Source organism: Melozone crissalis, unplaced genomic scaffold, assembly GCF_028551555.1.
Source record: "Melozone crissalis strain CALT ecotype California unplaced genomic scaffold, PUWL_Pcris_2 ptg000004l_1, whole genome shotgun sequence".
Lineage (NCBI taxonomy): Eukaryota > Metazoa > Chordata > Aves > Passeriformes > Passerellidae > Melozone > Melozone crissalis.
The window spans coordinates 1,540,903-1,560,952 of NW_026535782.1; the positions used below are offsets into that span (position 1 = coordinate 1,540,903).

Here is a 20,050-nt window from a genome sequence, read left to right on the forward strand (position 1 = left end):
GTATGTGTAAACACCATAGTTCCAGTGTTCAACACAGACAGCATCCATACTGCTGCTTTACTGGAGCTGGACTTGTAAATCCTTATCAGTAAACCGCCAACAGATGCACAGTGACAATAGATCCCTCTAAAAGACAGGTCTTCTGATCTTAATAAACCTTCTAAATAGAGCAACAAAGAAAACAGTGAAAATTCCACTGACTATCTGACCTATGAATCACCAAAATGCTAAATTCTGCAGGGAAGAAAAAGTAATTGTTTCCAATAGCTGTTTAGCATTTTTAAAGCTATTCAGGTAATCGTGATGGGCATAGACAAAAAATATAACAACAGAAAAAAATAGTTACTGTCAAGTGGCATTAATAGCAGCACCAGGCTAGACGTGCATAGGAACGTGTAGGTATAAATAAGCATTTTAACAAATGTTAGAGTAGAGCTTTATTTTTGTACTAGTATCTCTGAGGCTTTTTTCAAAAGGAAAAAAAAAAAACCCAAAAAACTAGAAGTAAGTTGAAACAGGAAAAGGAAAAGCCAAGGTTGCTTTTGGAAAGATAGATTCTGATTATAGCTATCATTTTTGGTACCTTTATTAGAATACTTTCAGATGCTGAGCTATGCTTTCTTAAAAAATGAGAGCTTTGTGTGAAATAACATTTTATGTATGCTTATAAATGTACCTGCACATATGCACAAAAACACACATTCTATGGGGCACAGAATATCTTCCTTGGATGAATATTTTCTGAGGAGATGAATGTAAATATTCTTTTTTTTTTATTATTTTACTGTTGCATAGAAATATTTCACTTGCAAATGGGGCACATCCAACTGTTGATCTGGTATCAACATCCTGTGCTAGTATAAAACTTTGTTCTTTAGTAAATTATATTATGAAAAATTAAGATGGGAAAATAACCTGGAAGATAGCTAATCCTTTCCCCACTAACTAGAACAGATTGTCAGATGTTTCCTCCTATCTTTTTTTGATTGGCTCATCTACTAGCAATTCCACCACTTGCCTTTGCAGATAATTCTAGAACTAATAGATCTGACTTTTACATTATTTATATCACTATTGCTAAATTACCCATCACAATGCCTTGTCTTGTCCTTGCAGTATTTGCTGTTTACTTTTCCCTTTCTTTTTTTTAGAAAACAAATATATGTTATTGGGCTGTGTTTTAACAGCTTTATCTTCCATTTCTTCCAACAGTGGAAAATGGGTAGGGAATGTTTGATACTTATCATACACTAAATTTGGACAAGTGAATGAGATTGCAAAAGATGCAATGAAATTTTTTTGGGGGGGCTTTCTTGTGCTGTACCTACAGCACACATCATGGTCTGTGTGGTCTCTCAGTGGCTGCCAGATGAGGTGTTGTTATTGAGAAATACGTCCTTCTGCAGGAGAGCCTGTTGAAATCATAAACAAAGTAATAGGTATTTATGTGATTAACACTGGCAGAAACAAATCAGATATATTGCATTTTCATTTACATGTGTGAGTATTTTCTAATGCTTTGCCTCCTTTCTTTCATCTTTGAAAGAAATGTCACATTGTCTTCAGATCAAACACTATTTTATAATATTCTACAAGTGTCACAATACTACCCAATTCTTTAATTCTTAAAGAGAGAAAATTCCCTTGAACTTTAGTTAAGCTTATGTAATAAGTGGCAGAACTACTTAAGTGTAACATTTTCCTCTAAAGTATTTATGAAATATAATATAAACAGTTAAATAGCTCTCAGTTAAATAATATATATTTTGGACCTATTAATTCCTAGGTGTACTTCCTTCTGACAGTTTGATAAATTTATTATTCTGAGACAAGTTATTTCATACAGTTCATTATGGTGTTTTTACATGTTTTGCCTAGTGTCAGGCATAGAAAATTGTATCCTGATGTATAAATACTAATGCAATATGCAGCAGGTATTAAAAAATTAATTTGTCCTCAGATGGTCCCATGCCTGTAAATAATATGCAGATTATAAATCTCTGTTTCTATTCTATTCTAAGAAAGAACATTGCTGTCAGATTAGGTATATAGCACTTGGGATCTGTAGTTCTAATATAATATCTTCACATTTTTCATATTTATATTGACAAATATATTGGATGTAACCAGCATATCTAAAAAGTTGGTATTTAGAAATTGTCATGTAATTTTGTGAAAGGATTCTGAATTTTGTCTTCTATATTAATTTTTCTCTTCATCTTTCAATCTCTACACATTACTATGAAAAATCCATTGCAGTTTTTTCATAAGTTCTATTGCTTTTGGAGATAGCTAAATTTTATTAAAAATACATCTTCTTAGATAAGGCATACTAACAGATACTTTAAAGGTATGCAGAAGTTCTAGAAGTTCTTTGCTAGCTGTACAGATTCTAGTTTTGGTTTTTGATTTTGGTTCATTTTTCCTCTGTGAAGCCTTAGGAAATTACAGATATTTAATTCTTTTTCCATTGATTAATATTTTGGCAAAAAAGAGACATTTGTGTGTTTTAAATTAAGACTTCTATTTTGTTTTAAGAACATTTAGTTTTGAAATGTTAGTTGACTTACTATAAAAACAGAGGACTGCATTGATCAAAATAAAATATGTAAAATTATCAAAATCATTCTATCCTTGGGAAAATTACTGGATTTTTTTTTTTGTTTGAAAATGCTCTGTATTTGAAGTTTTTGCTCCAGTTTGGAATGGAAACATTTTCCAAAATCTTTAAAAATCCTTTTAGAATCTGAAAAATGTTCTCTCCCAATTCCAATATGTATTGTGTGTTCTGCTCCTTTTTTTCTGAGGGCAAATTCTCAGGACTTGTATTGTACTTGCATTCAAAATATGAACTGTCCAGCAGTTCTATGCAGACTTGCTGAGCGATCAGTGCAAATCGTGTAGATTTTCACTGTAAATTAAAACCCTGGAGAATTTTGTGAATATTGAAATTATTATTTTGTCATGTCACCAAGCTGGTGGAAGCAGTGACAGTCCCTGGCTCTGGCAGGTGATTATGGTAGATGATCTTTGAAGGCTCTTTCCAACCCAAAGCTCTCTCTGTATCTCGGAATTAATCCCTAGATTTCTATGAACTTCTGCACCACTCTTCAGTGTACAAAAAATTAATCAGATGTATCAATCCTCCATTTTCATACTATGTCTATAATTCTAAACATCAACAGCCCTTGTGAGAAATAAAGGACATTAGTGAAATTATCTCACATTCTACCTTTGTAAAGCCAGCTATAAGTAAAAAAGACAGATTGACCCCGAAACATCTGAAATTAGGCCCCAGTGTTAAATCGAGAATCAAGATGAAGGTGAATTTCTAAATTACAGTAAAGAAAGAACAAATGAAGGAACACCCATCAGTGTGTAGTGTTTTTACATCCTGTGCAAAATAATTCAGGACAGAGTAATACTGAAACAATGTTCCATTTTGGAGTGGGAGAGATTTATGGGAGATTTTTTATGATTACTATCAGGTCAAGTGAGGATATAGAGATGTTACTTGTAATTTCAGGAGACTGTTTCTCTGTTGTATCATAGAATTCTCTTCACTGTAAGGGGCCTATGTTATCACTGGGAATTTTTCTAAAAGTACCTGAAAGTCTTAGGAGCACAAACCACAGCTGAAATTCAGTACAGTCTATTGTATGACTCCATTGGATAATCAAATGTGACATGAGGAGTGATAATGTTTGCATCAAAGTATAATAAACTTCTAAACAAGCACTATCACTTTTCTGTCTTGCAAAAACCATCAGAGACCAATGAATAGTGTTGGGGGGAAAAGGAAAGGGAGGATGGGTGGACATATCCATGAAGGTTTGAGGATAATATGCAACAGTAAATAGTACAGTTCATAATATTTACATGACCATTAATGGCTCCCCATTATTGACTTTTATTCTCCAGTTACACTATTTAAGATCAAATGTGTTGAATTCTACCAGCTCCAAGTCAAATGGCTGAAGAATGTTTTGTCTGTTAATATTTGCAAAGCATTACTGATTCTGAGAGGTTTCAAATATGTCCTAATCTATTGCAATAAAGCTTTTTTCTGTCTCTCTCTTCCAAGTAATTCACTTTTCTACAATTTTACAAATAATTAGGCATACTGGGGAGAGAAACGGAAGAGAAAACAACGATAGCTATTTCTATGTGTTGCCCATTGCTACAGTGATTAAAATTGCAAACACTGATAAAAAATAACCTTGGTTTATTTATAGAATGCATTTTGGAGAGGAATTCATCTATGTTCATTATGTATCTAAAACTTAGATTAAATTCTTAAAATTTGGATCATAAAAATTACTATTTTCAGATTGTATTTGTTTGGATGCCCTTCTACAGGAATTTTAAAATGCATTTTGGGAATGCCTCTTTCTTTTGTTCTGATAAAAAAAGACAGCTGGATAAATACCTTAAACCAGACATCTGACTTTGAACAAAACAAAAGCTGAATATGACATATCCAACCCTACAATATATGAGCTTGAATTCATTCATAAAGCTTTGTGTCATAATTAAAAAAAATTAATTAAAATAAAGACAAGAAAAAGATCTTTGATGCATTCAGTTTTCATTAATATTTAAAAGTATTTGAGATGGATTAGGAAAAGCAGGGTCAAACCATGGATGTATTAGTGCCAGTTAACTTACAAGAGGTAGGCTTTCCAAAGACACTCATGTAGCAGATGAATACATCTCCTTTCTTTGGGTTAAATCTTTCCAGAGAAGATATTCTGGTCAATTAAAAGAACAAACTTTGGACTAACAAAGTGTTCATTTCTAGAGAAGTCTATTCACTCTGTTTATAGAGTTTCTATGCTCAGGGAAAATTGAGCATAGAAACTCAATTTATTTCCGTGTGTGAGCTGTAGCAAATCTTTCTAAACTCACCTGTGGAATGTTGTCTCAAACTCTGCATATGCTGTGAGTAATTTATTTCACAGGAAAAAAATACCTTGAAAATCTCCTTTCATCTTTTTAGTTATTTCCATTTCGATTTTCCCTCCGCCTTTTGCTTTTCTCACAATGCCTCCTTTCTCCTCAATTCTGTTTCTTTTCCTGTTGATGTCTCCAGATAGCCTTACATACACTGTCAATCACATGCCATCCTGCCCAAGAGCATATGCTGCTGAAAATCACATGAGATAGCTCCTTTTAATCCATCTTTTACAGGGGAAATTCAATTTAACAGTCATTTTGAATAGCATAAACCCCTGACTCTTGGCATCTTCATTTTAAATGAAAGCACCAGATTCTCTTTCTGTCAAAACACAGGATCTCTCCATAGGAAAAATTCTCCTGTTCCCATACTGGTGTGGTAGTAACCATGTAGTAAGTGGTACACCTTAATAAATCAGGTCCTCAGGAGACTGGACTGTCTGTGTTTCATCAGCAGAGGTCTGTGATTATTTGAACCATATGTACCTTCTAAAACTCAAGTTTTATAAATCGATTATTTCACTTGTTGACACTATTAAGATATTAAACATAATGTAAAACATCTTCTGTGAGTAGAATTTTAAAAGGACTTTTCTTTTTGTGCTTACTTCCTTAGAGGTATATTGGATGAAGTGCATAAAGTTCACAAAGAGTATTTCATGGATGCTTGTGTTTTCCATAGGTTGGAATAATTGCACAGTTAAAAATTCCAGTTTATATTTCTGCTATTATTTTCTATTAGAACATAGAAATGTGTTTTAATAGAAAAACACATTTCTGAAGCTTTCTATCATGCAGTTTACCATGCATAAAGAAATTTATAATATTGGTAAAGATATTATTATCCACAACATTATTGTGTATTATCACCTCCTAAAATGCTTTACTAAAAAGGATCATTAGGATTTGAAGTCACTAGAAAATTTTAGGCAGCCACATTATGCAGGTCACTGAGACCTGGGAGATCATAACCTCCACAGTGTTATGCCATTTTGCATAAGCAATTGTTTAATAATTTCTATCACAACCACATTTCTGAACTGTGTTGTCAGATAGCATTTTGGGGATACATGAACCTTTTCCAATTAAAAATCCCACTGGTAAGCTAAACAAATGTTTTTATAATAGAGTACAATGGTATAATGAGTATGTCAATTTACCATAGCAAATTTGTTTGAATGAGTGCCAAAATTTGCTATCTAATACTGAAGTGAATTTAAAATAAAAATTCTTCACCATTCTGCAAGTAATATCTCTCTAACTGGAAATAGATATGGAAAAATATAGTAAGCTTAATTTAAAATATTTTAAATTGTTATTATTTTTGAAAACTAAACACCATCATCAAAAGCATAGTGAATGGTAGACATCATTTATATAGCAGTTTGACATTGAAATTATGAAAAATTCTTCTCATTCTGAATGATTGTCTGCTGTTTTTCAGGTTCAGATAAAATACAAAAGGAAAACTATTTTCCCTATAGTGTTCCACATCTATTTAATCTATACTGATGTGATTACCTAGGTCAAAATTGATGAACTTAATTGGGAAAAATGGCAGATGAACTCTGGATTAGGCCTTCTATGAGAAACCATCCTATTTTACTGCTGTAAAAAACAGCTGTAAAGTCCAGAAATTGATAGGGTCAAATTTATTAGTGTCAAAAAACTAACTAAAAACTAACTAGATATCACTTCAATATACATGACTGTTTATCAGGTTCTGTAACTGCTTTCTTTGACTTACAAAGAGCTTTGTTTCTAAAACAATCTGTAAATCATCCATTATTTCTAGGTAGGCATGATTAAAACCCAAAAACATCAACTTTTTATTACAGTGAGTTAAATTTCTTTTCAAGCATTATTAGCATTAAATTGAATATCAGGTTTTTTATTGGACCAGCATGTAAATCTAGAAATGTGTCTTAAAATTGCTGTAAACTCAGCTTGTATGAATATGGTGTGTGATTTCCCTTAAACTGATGAACACCATAGAAATTTCCAGCAAGAACTAAAAATATTATAAAATACTGTGTAAATATACATGTTTTTACTTTTATGTAATATATTGCAACTATAAAACCTGGTCTTTTTGTGATGGTTATATTTCTGCTATTAAGTGACTAAAACCAAACCAGCTACAGTGTTGCTAGCTGAATATGTTATTTTGCTACCAGGGAAGAAAAAAACAAGTATTTGCCAGATGTGACATAATATATGTATATCACAGTATGTATGTGGCACATAATAGTTTGAAATGGAAATATCAAGGATTAGGACTTGAGCTGTCATGATTAGCTGTTTTAAGGACTTTCAAGCTACACAGAATATTTTCTGTCATTATTTGAGTAGAATAAGAAAAAACAAAAATATTTCCTAAGATTTCTTATATCTTCCAGTTTTAGGTTTTTCCAATATTCTTAGGGGGGGGAAAAACCAGAAGAGTGTTTTGTCTTGCATACAGATTGAAACTATTCTTGTCTCCCCAAACTGTACCTTTTAATTTCAGAAACTTTTGCCTCTGTAATTTCGACAGACTGACAGGCAAAGATTTTATTTGAAGTTTTGACTATAATTTAAACTTCATCACTAAATCCAGAACATTTAGAGGAGGAGAACCAAATAAGCAAAATTATTCATGGGCTTTGCTGCACCAGCTCCCTTCATGAAACCAATTACATTCCCCAAATAAAGCTCAACAGCCAAACTCACCTGCTGTTAAGAGCAGAGGTTGAATCATATGAAAGTAGTTATGGAATAATGGGTTTTTGCTTGTTGTTACTGGAGTTTGCTTTCGGTCTCCTTCTCTGCCAAGTTTCTGAGGCATCTGCCTGGCAGCCACATAGATAAAACCTCAAGCAGTGAAAGCTCATACTTCAGTCTCCCTCACACACTTTTAATCCTATCTCCTGCTGATTCATCTTCTCCCAATAAAACACTAAAGTATCTTAAGAACAGCATTTAAAAATTACAGTGACGTCTTTCAGCATTACTACTACCCTGAATTTTTTGAGTTAGTTTACTATTTGCAATTAATTCTGCTATTACATTTCTTAGCTCAGATTTTGCTACCAAATCTCCTGCAGAAGGATTTACTTTGGCCACCTCTGGCCAGTTAACACTGTTCCCTTTTCTACTTCCCAACCAGTTCAGTTCCTTGCTGTTTCACCTGAGTTAATGTAACTTGCCATTACCTGACAATCACTATCATGACTCTATAATTACTTTATAGGGTTATATTTGACTGAGGACTGTAAGCACAGAAAAGTAAAAATTGTCAATCTCATATTCAGCAGAATTGGGGGGTTTAGGTGAATTTTATTCTCTATTTTTTCCCCCCGGGAAGAAATCTTCTGCTTCCTATTAGTTTTATATAGAATATTGCCAGTTAGAGGTCTTAACCTTGTCCAAAAAGATTCAACCACTTGTAAGTTTATATTTTTGTCCTTGTGATGGATGAGTCTTTAGAGTACGCTCAAAAAAATATTTGCCATAAAGTACCAGTGTTTTATAACAGAAGATACATATATTACCTGGTCTTACAATTGACCTGTAGTTCACAAACTGTGTCACAGATATTTCAGGCTCTCCTCTATGCCTCTTTTTATTTTTTCTCATTTTTGTTTCTGTCTCTTTCTTGTCACTTGTAAGCAGATTTTGTTATCACTTTTCAGCAATATAGCAAAAAGCTAAATTAATTAAAATTACATAAGGTTCACAAAGTTCTTGTAAAACTTGTTCCACTGCAGTATCTGTATTCAGGACTATGCCAAGAATTTGAAGCATAAGATGTCATTCAGGTGCTCACATTACCTAGGCTTTAAATCAGTGGCCTTTCACTTTATTGATGGGGACAGAATGCAACCCCAGCCATTAACTCTTCCTGTAAAGCAGCACTGAGACATCCACCTTATGTGGGCTCATTTGTCAGTGCCCTGCATCTGGAAAACATCTTTGCTGGAAGAATGATCTGCAGCATGAAGTAGAGTGGGAGGTGAGACTATATTTCTGAAGAATTTAAAAGGGGAGCCAAAGATTTTTATGAGGGCAAAAAAGGGCAAAGGCAATAGACATGTGCAGTTGTGATGATGTAATGCTATGAAGAACAGAGCAGAGCAACAGCAGCTTTGTCACTCCCTGAGAAAAATAAAAAAAAAGATTAAAAATTTGCAATGGTATTTGTCTGTATTGAAGGTCCAAAATTATTTATTACTCAAAGTATGCTTAAATTCTGAAAATGTGTTATAAATGAAATGGCACTATAATCTGGTTGCTGTGAAGCACCACTGAGATGTTTTTGCATTTAATTTTCCAAGCACATTTAAGTTATCAATAATTTTTATTTAAAAAACATTTTAACAAAAATAGAGTGACTTTTTTTTTCTAATTGAAGAAATGACTGCTCTAAAATAATCTTAGAAGTTAGAATTATATACTGCTCATTAAAATATCCAAGAAATTGCCTATTAGGAATATAATTAACATTGTTAGCCCAATGTGTAATAGAATCCATTTTGTCAAACAGGATACAGCATGAATACATTCACCAAAGTAGGTCTGCTATAAGAGAAGGTGTGGTAAGCAAGATCAGTCTGAACATTTGCCAGCAACCTCTGTCAGACAGATAGCAAACCAGCAGGTTTGTTCTCAGTTTTTAAAACAGAAAGAAATAAGATTTTTTTTCTCTTATGAAATGTAATTCAGCAGTGCAGACTTGCTTTAAAGCTTTCAGAGGTAAAGTGAAGTGCCATATAGGAGAATGTAAATATTGAAGTAGTCTTTCCTTTGTTGAGTAAAATGCTCTTTGTACTGCAATGGGGTGGGTTTAGTTATGGTCTTGAGAGTTTAGATTAAAATGGAAAAGCACTATAGCACAAAAGATAACATTTTCTCAAATTTATGGATCAGTACTCCAGAAGATTTGTTTTTACTGAAAGATAGGAAAGGTCTTTTCTCTTTTTTTCTATGTGCTGAGTACTAGCAATATATTCACCCTGAATAATTCATCCTCTGTGTCTCTGACTTTTTGCCTCTTTATGCAAGATCTTTACAGAAGAAGTAACTTTTTTTGGTGGTTTGTTTGTTTTTATTTTGGTTTTGGGTTTTTGTTTTTGTTTTTTTTTTTGTCACTGAAACCTATAGAAACTCAGTAAAAGGAAGGATTCTGCTCAACTGAAACCCTTAGTCACTCCCACGTGAGGGAGTACCTCTAGTATAAAGACAGGCTGAGAAAGCTGGGACTGTTCAGCCTGGAGAAGAGAAAAATTTAGGAAGAACTTATAGCAGCCTTCAGTATCTGAAGGGGCTAAAGAGAGCTGGAGTGGAACTTTTCCCAAGGAGTTCTAACAAGGGGTAATGGCTCTAAACTGTAAGAGCACAGGTTGAGATTAGATATTATAAATCTTTTACTGTGAAGGTGTTGAGACACTGGCACAGGTTGTCCGGAGAAGATGTGGGTGCCCCCTCCCTGGAAGTGTTCAAGGCCAAGTTGGACAGGACTTGGAGCAACCTGGTCTTGAAGAAACTGTGGCAGGAAAGTTGGAACCAGATGATCTTTAAGGTCCCTTCCAACCCAAACCATTCTGTGGTTCTAAGAGCTAACAATGCATTTGTGTGAGCATGAAAGCAGTGCTATGTGTGGAGGCAGCAGCTCATCCAGAAGCAGTACAGCTTCTTTCCTATATTGAAGCTAACCAGCTTTCCTGAAGGGGCATAGCACAAAAAAAATGATATTCTACTGCTTCAAAACCTGTGTCATTTACAGCAAACCACAGCATGGTGAGATTCACTTGCCTAGAAATGGCAAGCTTCTAGTGCTGTTTTAGACTCCCAGATATACAACTCATTGTCTAGGCATTCAGGATGTGCTGCATTATCCTAATATCTCATGTATCCTATAATATATGGAAATTATACTACCTATCAAAGGATCTACATAATATTACTACATTTGTGATTCAGTACAAAATCACTCTCCAACCACAATTTTTTGGGTTTCAGTCCTTTCAGATATCAGGTTCATTCCTATTCCTTTCTCTATCCCCACAGCAACCCCATGTCTGTGTAGTTTGCTGGACCTAGCCTTAGAAACATCTCTTTTTGCAAGTTCTATCTTGAAAGATATTTAATATTCTCAACTTCCATTTAAGACAATAGGATTTGCAGGTGTGCTTTGTGGGACTGAGTCTTATATGAGCAGTTACCAGTTTATGTGATCGGGTAGAGAATTGTTCATCATTATGAGAACACATGAGTCATATCTCTGATCTATGTAAAGAAATAGTGTCTCATTTATGAACAATTTGCCTTCAGGATAACATGAAAATAAATCAGGGGAAGCTACCACAATAACCTTTTGTTGCTTGTATATAACTAGAATTAAAATGCAATTCCTTTCACTCCAAGACTGATTAAAAAATAAAATATACTGAATGATTTATATTCTTGCAAATAAAAACTGGCTTTATTTAGGACCAAAAGTGTATTTCTAGCTCTGCTTTCATTTCATTTCTAATCTGTTCAGAAACAAGAGATGTTCTTCCAAAACAGCAATCTGCTCATTTGCTTGGCAAGAGCAAGCTTTGAAAGTGCCATTTCCACATTGCTGTGCAGCTGTGTGCGAGTGTGTCACTGTCAAAAAATGTGTATCTATCCAATGGTTAGTATGCAATGCTGAGACAAAAAAGTCTCTTGTTCTATTCATCATAATGCTCCTCTCTGTGACTTAGTTTTCCATTTTCATTAAGTGAGGCCAGTCACATACAGGTACAACTGTTTAATAGATTTTGCTTGAAGATCACTCGAGAAAGACATCATATGCGAGGCTGAATTTTTAACACAACTCCTTTGATGAAAATTTTATCATCTAAGGAAACAACTTTCAGAAACTTGTTACTTTTAGCCTCTGTCGACCTGAACTCAGCCTACCTAGTAAATGGAGTAAAATATTTATCCTACTACTGAAATCATACACACAATACACTTAATAATTTAAAATTAATAGAAATGGTGTAAATTTGTTGGATTAAATTAATACCCTTTCAAGCATAAAATATCCTCCTTACAGAACATCAGCTGTGGTTTCTATGTTGCTGTTAACATGCAGCATGGACAAATGAACATAACTGCTGGTGTGGCATGTGAGCAGGAGCCTCTAAATTGGATGGGGGCTCATTTGTCTTCTCTAGCTCAGGGACAATCTCACTTCTTCTAACATCAGCCTCAGGACCACAACGAAACAATTGAAAAAATTATGCTTATGGAAAACTGCAAGGATAAGCATATTTAATTAATTTTACCAGAAGTGATTTCTTCAAAATAAAACAATTTGCCGCAGTACAGACATAAGAACATAGTTCTTATGTCCCCCAGTCCAAGCTCTGTCATTTTGGAGGGAGTCCAAGGGTAGTCTCTCAAATGACTCCTTTTGAGGCTTTTCGAAAACAAAATTATTTTCAGCCTTTCTCACCTGTTGCTAGCCAGATTCTGCTACACCCCACAGTGCAGAGATCCCCATGTTTTGCCTCTTTCTTGCTTTCTGAGGCCTGAATTCAAGTTTCTGCAATGCTACCCAGAATGAATTTCCTTTTCTCAGTGGAACTGGCTTTAGCCTAGATGATGTACAGCTAAACCTCAGATTCCCATATCAGGTCAGTGCATTTCCTGACAAAATCAGTGCTGGAGAATTATTCATATGCATTTCACAGATTTCATACTGTTTTCACTGAATTTAGAGGCAATACACTCAGTGAACTAAGTGAAGACAGTGCTAAGCTTAAAACCCACAATGCCATCCTCCTAAAAATACAAACCCGGGTAAAAACAGTGTATACATTGAAAACCTGGAGTTTGACATACCTGAAAGACAAAGACACAATTTCCAGTATGTTTTTTTTCAATTTCCATTAATTCATTCAGTTTTTGTCCATTTGCAGTTATTGTTCTGAGAGGTACTATTGTATTTGCAGGGAATGCCTCAACAAAGGCAGGAATGATGAATCTGACTCCATATTCTCAGAAGGCTAATTTATTACTTTATAATACTATATTATATTAAAGAGTACTATACTAAAGAATACAGTAAGTAAATGCTAAACAGATAATGAAAACTCCTTACTCTCTCCAGAGTCTCAACACAGCTTGGCCCTGATTGGCCAATGAGTCAAAACAACTCACAGCAGAATCCAATGAAACAATAAACTGTGGGTAAACAATCTCCAAACACATTCCACATGTGAGCACAACACAGGAGAAGCAAATGAGATAAGAATTGTTTTCGTTTTCTCTGAGGTTTCTCAGCTTCCCAGGAGAAAAATCCTGGGCAAAGGGATTTTTTTCAGAGAATGTGAATGCCACAAAGCACTTTTTCCTTTTAAGAAAATGTCCAGGAGAAAACTAACTTTCATCTCTCCCTATGTCATATCTTAAGCATAAAGATTATGATGGAAAGACTCAGAGACAAACCTCCTGTATAATTGGCTTAGTTTAAAAATTGTTCCCAGGTGTTCCGTGTCTCTTTCTTACTCAAAGATTATACGTTTAGCATTTTAATGTCCCACAACTTCTTGCTTAGTTCCCTAGGAGGATATGAAAATGAAGCCACGAAAGCTAAGCTGTTTGGTATTTATCACGAGCACTCTGATTGTGTTTCAGAGCTCTGGGATTTAAACAGGACGTCAGTCTTTCGTAGCCCGTTTGGATATCTTGGACTTCATGTAATGCTGCTGGATGAGTACCAAGAGCGACTGTTCGTGGGAGGAAGAGACCTCTTGTATTCCCTCAGCTTGGATCGAATCAGCGACAACTACCGAGAGGTGGAGTAAAAAGCCATATATGTACATTTATAGTATATATTTATATATATTAGTCACTTCATGTCTCAACACGTAGCACAGGATATTAGAACTTGCATGGCTGAGGTAATGGAGTTTTTGTAGGTGATTTGTGCATGAACTCTAAGGCCATATTTGTATTTAAGAAAAATGCACTAATTACATTTTTTTGTCTCCCCTATTCACCCATAAGGCTCACTCTGTATGAGGAGACTGGGGGTCATATTACTATTTCTCACTGAATTTCAGCATGGTTAGAGATGTATAGAGCACCTCACATTTGTAGACATCTGATTTATCTCCACTATATGATTAAGGAATAATACCTCCCTGGTATTTCTGGGGAGTTGCAGAAGATAAAATTTTAAGGAGAAAAAATAGCATAAATAAAAAATAGCATAGTATTTTTACATTTTATATTTTTAGCATATAGCATACTATATGTTAAAAAATAGCATATAGTAAACTATAAAAAGTTTTCAATAGCAGCATAAACTTTGAAGTTTTTTGGGTTTTTTTAAACTTTAGAAATGTCATTTTGCATTGGTTTGAGCCAGAGGTGCTATTACATAATGACTGAAAGTGGCATTTGAAGGGTACTCAGTGGTCTGTGGGAGAAAGGTGGGTTAAGTCATAATCCTGGCAGAGAGCTCAGAACTTTGTGGAAACCACAAGTGATTGGCAAACTGACAACTGAAGTGGAGAGGCTGGAGGCTGAGCTGATGTGAGCCTTGGATTCCTTACTCACTTCTGCCCTTGGAAGCTAGAACTGGAAAATAGAGTGGCAAGGGAAGCTGGCAGGAGCATTGTTCCATTGTTCAACTATTTTGAATGCAGATAAATGATGTCTTGAAATATTTCAGTGTTTTCCTTATCTATTTTTTAAAATTTTCCCAATGTGTTTTGATGTATTTTCATTTATTTGCAAATTAATAATCAGAATAAAAAGTGAATAAATGAAATAAAGTCACTTGGGAGAAATATTTTTGATTTCTATACTGCACTGTCCAGTGATGTTTCAAAACCTTTTTTTTTTTTTTTTTGCCCTCTTGCTTAAAGTGAATATCACTATTCTTATGTCAACACTGTGACCAACTTTACCATAAGTATCTTTACTTATCTCCAAGCATAATTAGCACGTTCCATTACTGTTATGGGATATGAATCTTTTCAGGGAGGCTATTTGAGAATTTATCTACATTAAAAAAAATCGCCCAGAATTTAATTCCTCAGCAGGCAGAGTTACATACTGAGCTTTGTTCCTCAACAGTGAGATATAAGCTAATTCCTTTTCAGTTTGATACAGATTATTAATATCCTGTGACAAGATATTAGAGCTCACAGATACAAAAACATTTAGAACAGCATTTTTTTTTCTATAAAACAAGCTTTTTGTCTCCACTCTCTTCTTCCCTCTTTGGCAGTAGATCTGTGAGGGAAGATGACAGGATAGAGCACTTCATGCTTCTGTCCAACCACCATCATCCCATCTGGACACACTCAAAGTTCATTGCTCCCCTTCTTGTTTTTAAGTGGAATATCAGCCATTTACTCTGAAACCATGTTCTCTGTCTGGAGACCTGTGTAGAGTATGGCAAAGTGATGAAAACTCTTCGTGCCTTTTTTTATGCTAAAGATGAGAAACTGAAATAAATAAAGCTTGGCCTGGCACCTTTGGAAACATGGTGCAATCTCACTGTACAAATGGCATGAGCTTTTTCTCTTTTTCCCAGAGTTCACTCAGTGCAAATCTCATTCAAGGATAGTTAAGGAAAGTATGATAGTCTTGCAGCTATATCAGTAAAAGTGTGGAATGAGACATTTCTGTTATAGGAATCCTTAATTGCTGAAATACATTGGAGAAAGTTCCTGGAGTTGAGAGAGTGGTTGATTAATTATTGCCAAAGTTCTTAATTAATTGATGTTTAACTGTGTCTTGGTTAGTTTTTGACCTTTTCTTTCAGACTGAAGAATTTAGCTTAATTAATCTAAACTGGAAGTTGCAATCCACTGAAAGTGTATGAGTGCAGGCAAGTTCCTGGATTTTATGCTCTCTCTGGTAACCAGGATGACTCACTATCTGCAAAAGAAAGGTTTCATGAAGTTTTGGGAAGATTAATGCAAATCTTCGTCTTCTCTGACCCAGAAAACAGTTTATGTACTTTAAATCATAGTCATTCCTTTCTCAACAATTTAGAATATGAATATGCTTTCTAAAAACTAAACTGAAATCCGTTCCCAACTAGAGATTTATGCCTTTTGCTGTAAAATGACCAAAGAATTCAGTTCTAGCCAGCATATTAGAAGTTATCCCAAAGAAAAACAACTAAATGCTGAGTGGACATAAAATGCTTTTGCATTGAGACCTGTTTACTGCCAAAGTAATCCAACATTTCCAAAAAACTTAACTTGCGAGGCATGTGAGGTATGCCTCCTATAAATCTGTATTTATTTAATAGACTACATGTTTTCTTCCAGTTCAATTTCTTCAGCTTTCAAACACACTGCAACACTCTGAAGGATAGATTATAGCTTTTTCATGTAACCTAATGGCTGTTTATATAAATGTCTACCAAATTATTTTAAATACATTTTATCCTTACCAATTTTTCATATACACTAAAAAAAATTGTAAAAAAAAACTGGGGAAAAAGGCCTTCAGGAAAAAATACTACTACTGTCATTCTTGCATTGGTGAGGGAATCCAGACATTTGGGTTGAGCTCTCAGCTGTAGCAAAAACCTTCCATGTCACCTGGGAAAAGGAAAGGCCCTCACTTCTCTATTTGTCCAGTAATGTTTATTTTGCCTACTTTGCTCTTTGTTTCTCTCATTTAATACATACAGAGTGTATTATTATTATTATTATATTCTTGCTTAGAGTATTTAACACATAATGGTTATGAACATGGCTTTATGGTTTTGAACATTACTTAGATGTCTTGTTTCTATGTGAAAAGTGCCCTTACACTAAGAATGAGGGAGAATATGAGATGTGAGTATCAGTGTTTGCAGAGAATTAGAGCCATATAAGCACTCAAAAGCTTGTGTAAAGACAAAGCTTTGTGGGCAAATTTCACTTAACCTTTGTTTTTTCTAAGAGCTTATTTCCTTTGACACCATTTTTGGAATAAATCCTTACTCATATTTGAGATTTGGTCCAAAGCCTTCAAGCCTGTAGTGATCTAGAAGATAGAGAACTTTCTTTGGTGTCTGGTGCCAAATTTGTTTTTAAAAACATTGCAGTTTATTGTAATTGGTGCCAGAGAGGATCTCTGTTAACAGCAAACTTGAGCCTGTGCCAGTGGCTCATCACCACTGGTCAAACAGCTCCTAAAGAAGGGGGACTTTTGTTCCTCCTTTGGTCTCATGTTGGAGTGAAAATAAACTGCTCTTCCTATTTGCCCACAAGTTCCTTACAGATAGTTTCTACTTCAAGAGCCTTAGGAAGATCTGAGTCTGAACAGAAACCTTCCCACTTCTGTGAGTGGGCTTGTGCAGGCAGATTTAAATTGTGCTGTTTCTCACCTAGCGTGAGATGGCTCCAGATTCGGTTTTATATCTCTGCTGTAATAAATTATAGAGACCTCATCTTATATCTTGCCTCTAGTGAAGCTCTTCTTCACTCCAGAGCTGGCTGAACACCAGTCTGCAGGAGCAGGGCTTGCTTGAGTCTTTTTTAAATACCATGTAGGAATGTGAAATAGTGTAAACTGAAATAAGAGGCACACAATTTAGTGCATATTAGCCGTTGGAATAACCTTCCAAGAGGTTATTTGTTGATAAATATATACAATATTCAGTCATCAGCAGATATTTTTAAAGAAATTATGTTTCAGCCAAGCACAAGTTAGCTGTTAATTAAGCACTATTTATTGACTTAAACTGGGGACAGGCTGGTTGAATTGCTTAATTGCCCTGTCGCACATTAGAGTTCAGACTAGAACACACAGTGGTCTGTTTAGGCCTGAAGTGCTATAAAGCTCATATAATTTCTTTAAATTACTTTTCATTATAGATACCATCATGTTTTTTAAGGCTACTGGCTGAATGGAGAGGATGTTTTCAGACACTAATTAGCATTCCGGCTCCAATTAAAGTTTCGTCCATATCTGTACTTACTTACAACTCAATTATTTTCCTATGATGAATATATTTTAAAATATATTTTCCCTACAGTGTTTTACCCTTTAAAGAGCTAAAATTACATCTTCGAGGTCAAGGATGAGAATACTGTGGTACAATAGGAGAAAACATCACTCAGCAAGCAAATTTAAAATTTAATTCACAGTAATCTAAAGTGGTGAAAAATTTTGAAAAATTATGTTAAAACAAATAGTTATGTCAAGACTGCAGCTAGTGGGATGTATGCCAGTGTGACGCTAGTACAGTCTACATACCCAGGCAGATTTCCCAAAATACTTATTGATAGCTTGCCAAATGATTGCAATCCCAGCAGAAAACCAATTGAAAATTAAGGCTGGTACTTGTCACACCTCTTAAACATAAACATCAAGAAAAGTAATACATGGCAGGTTAAAGACTATTATTGCAGCTGATTAATATCTGGATTTTCATGCAGTGCAAACTCATCCTGTGTTATGCTAATTTTAAATTTGATATGATAGCAAAATCTGACATGCAGAGATTTTTGTCTTGATTCAAAAATACTCTTGAAGAGATTAAAATCTTAATACTTATTTATGTTAAATTCAAGAGCCTTGCAAGAGTTATGAGTTTTAAAAATAATTTCTGGATAGAAAAACTTCTCCAGGAGACATATATCTATTACTAGAGTTATCATTCAGGCCCACTTCAGGCAATGAACATGGACTTGCCTTAGAAGTCAGTAATTTTGTGAGGAGGGCCACAAAAATGGTCAGAGGGCTGGAACATCTCTCCTATAAAGACAGGCTGAGGGAATTGGGGTTCAGCTGAAGAAGAGAAAGCTCTAGGAAAACCTCATGCTGGAGTTTCAATTTGTAAAGGGGCCTTACAGGAAAGAGAGAATTTTCTCAAGGACTGTAGTGACAGGACAAGAGACAGAGGTTTTCAAATAAAAGACCGTAGATTTAGATTAGATACTAGGAAGAGCTTCTTCATTATGAACATGATGAGACCCTGGAACAGTTTGCCACACAGAAGTTGTGAATGCTCCATCCCAGGAACTGTTCAAGGTCAGGCTGGATGGGCCCTTGAGCAACAGTGAAAGAAATCCCTGACTATATTAGGTGGTTACACTAGTTGGTCTTTAAGGGTCCCTTCCAACCCAAACCATTCTCCAACACCATAGTTTATTCTTTTTTCTGTGGCAAGGACCAAATTTATGTAGCTCCACTGCAGCTGATTTTTGACATTCCAGACAAAGCAGGAGCATTAGGTTACCTCTTTGGCTTTTTTCTCTTAATTCTGTATATGTATTTAATTCAGTAGATCTTAAGTGGAAAATGTACATTCAAAGTATTTTCAACAGCACTGGGACTAAGTCTCCAAATGCAAAAATAATCACTTACACACAGTGTATTTAATATCTGGTTACAGAGTCAAGTGTTTTATTCCCTCTGTGGTTTCTCAGTTCCTAATAGCCACCTACACCTGGTGTAGGCAAAAGCTCTTATTTTAGCCTGCTAGTTAGAACTTGTCTTTGGGAAGTGAGAGCTGTGTTTTGATACTTTTAGCCTCAAGAGATCTTAGAAATCTCATAACTCCTAGATTTTTTGGGTTAAGGACAGGTTTAACCCAAGCTTCATTCAATTCCTGACCAGTGACTAAAATAAATGTCTGTGGACCCTGAGTTTTGCAATGAATGAACCAGGAATGGTCTGATCAGGATGACTGGATGAGTGCCTTCATGGGAGTTCAGCAAAGTCCAGGTACCTTTCCAGCCTGTACAGCAGCAATGTAGAGATTAGATGAGAGTAACTTTTCATCACTCATAGACAACTAACTACAAGACCATCTGACTGAAAAGAGATGTTCTGATTAACTTGGATTTAGATGGTGTGAGACCTAAACTCTGCCAGGGCACTACTGACTGACTCAGTTTGCCACTGACCAGGACCCCCAGGTCCCTTTCTGCTGCTGCTCTTGTCTCTCATCCCCTGATCCATGCGCAGCACTGGGGTTGCACTGTCCCAGGTGCAGAATGCCCCTGTTAAACTTGGTACATTTGGTGATTGCCCAGCCCTCTGGTTTGTCCTGGTCTCTGCAGTGCCTTGGCCCTGAGAGTCAACAGCTTTTCCCATTTTAGTGTAATGCAAATTT

At 35.2% G+C, this 20,050-nt stretch overlaps 1 protein-coding gene across 1 annotated transcript in view; it reads left to right on the forward strand.

Annotated features, from left to right (window-relative positions):
- Positions 1 to 20,050, forward strand: part of SEMA3E (semaphorin 3E) — a 128,273-nt gene that overhangs the window by 54,004 nt on the left and 54,219 nt on the right. Inside the window, exon 2 of the mRNA XM_054272194.1 lies at positions 13,609 to 13,769. Coding sequence (XP_054128169.1) covers positions 13,609 to 13,769 — 161 coding nt within the window. The remainder of the gene's footprint in view (positions 1 to 13,608; positions 13,770 to 20,050) is intronic.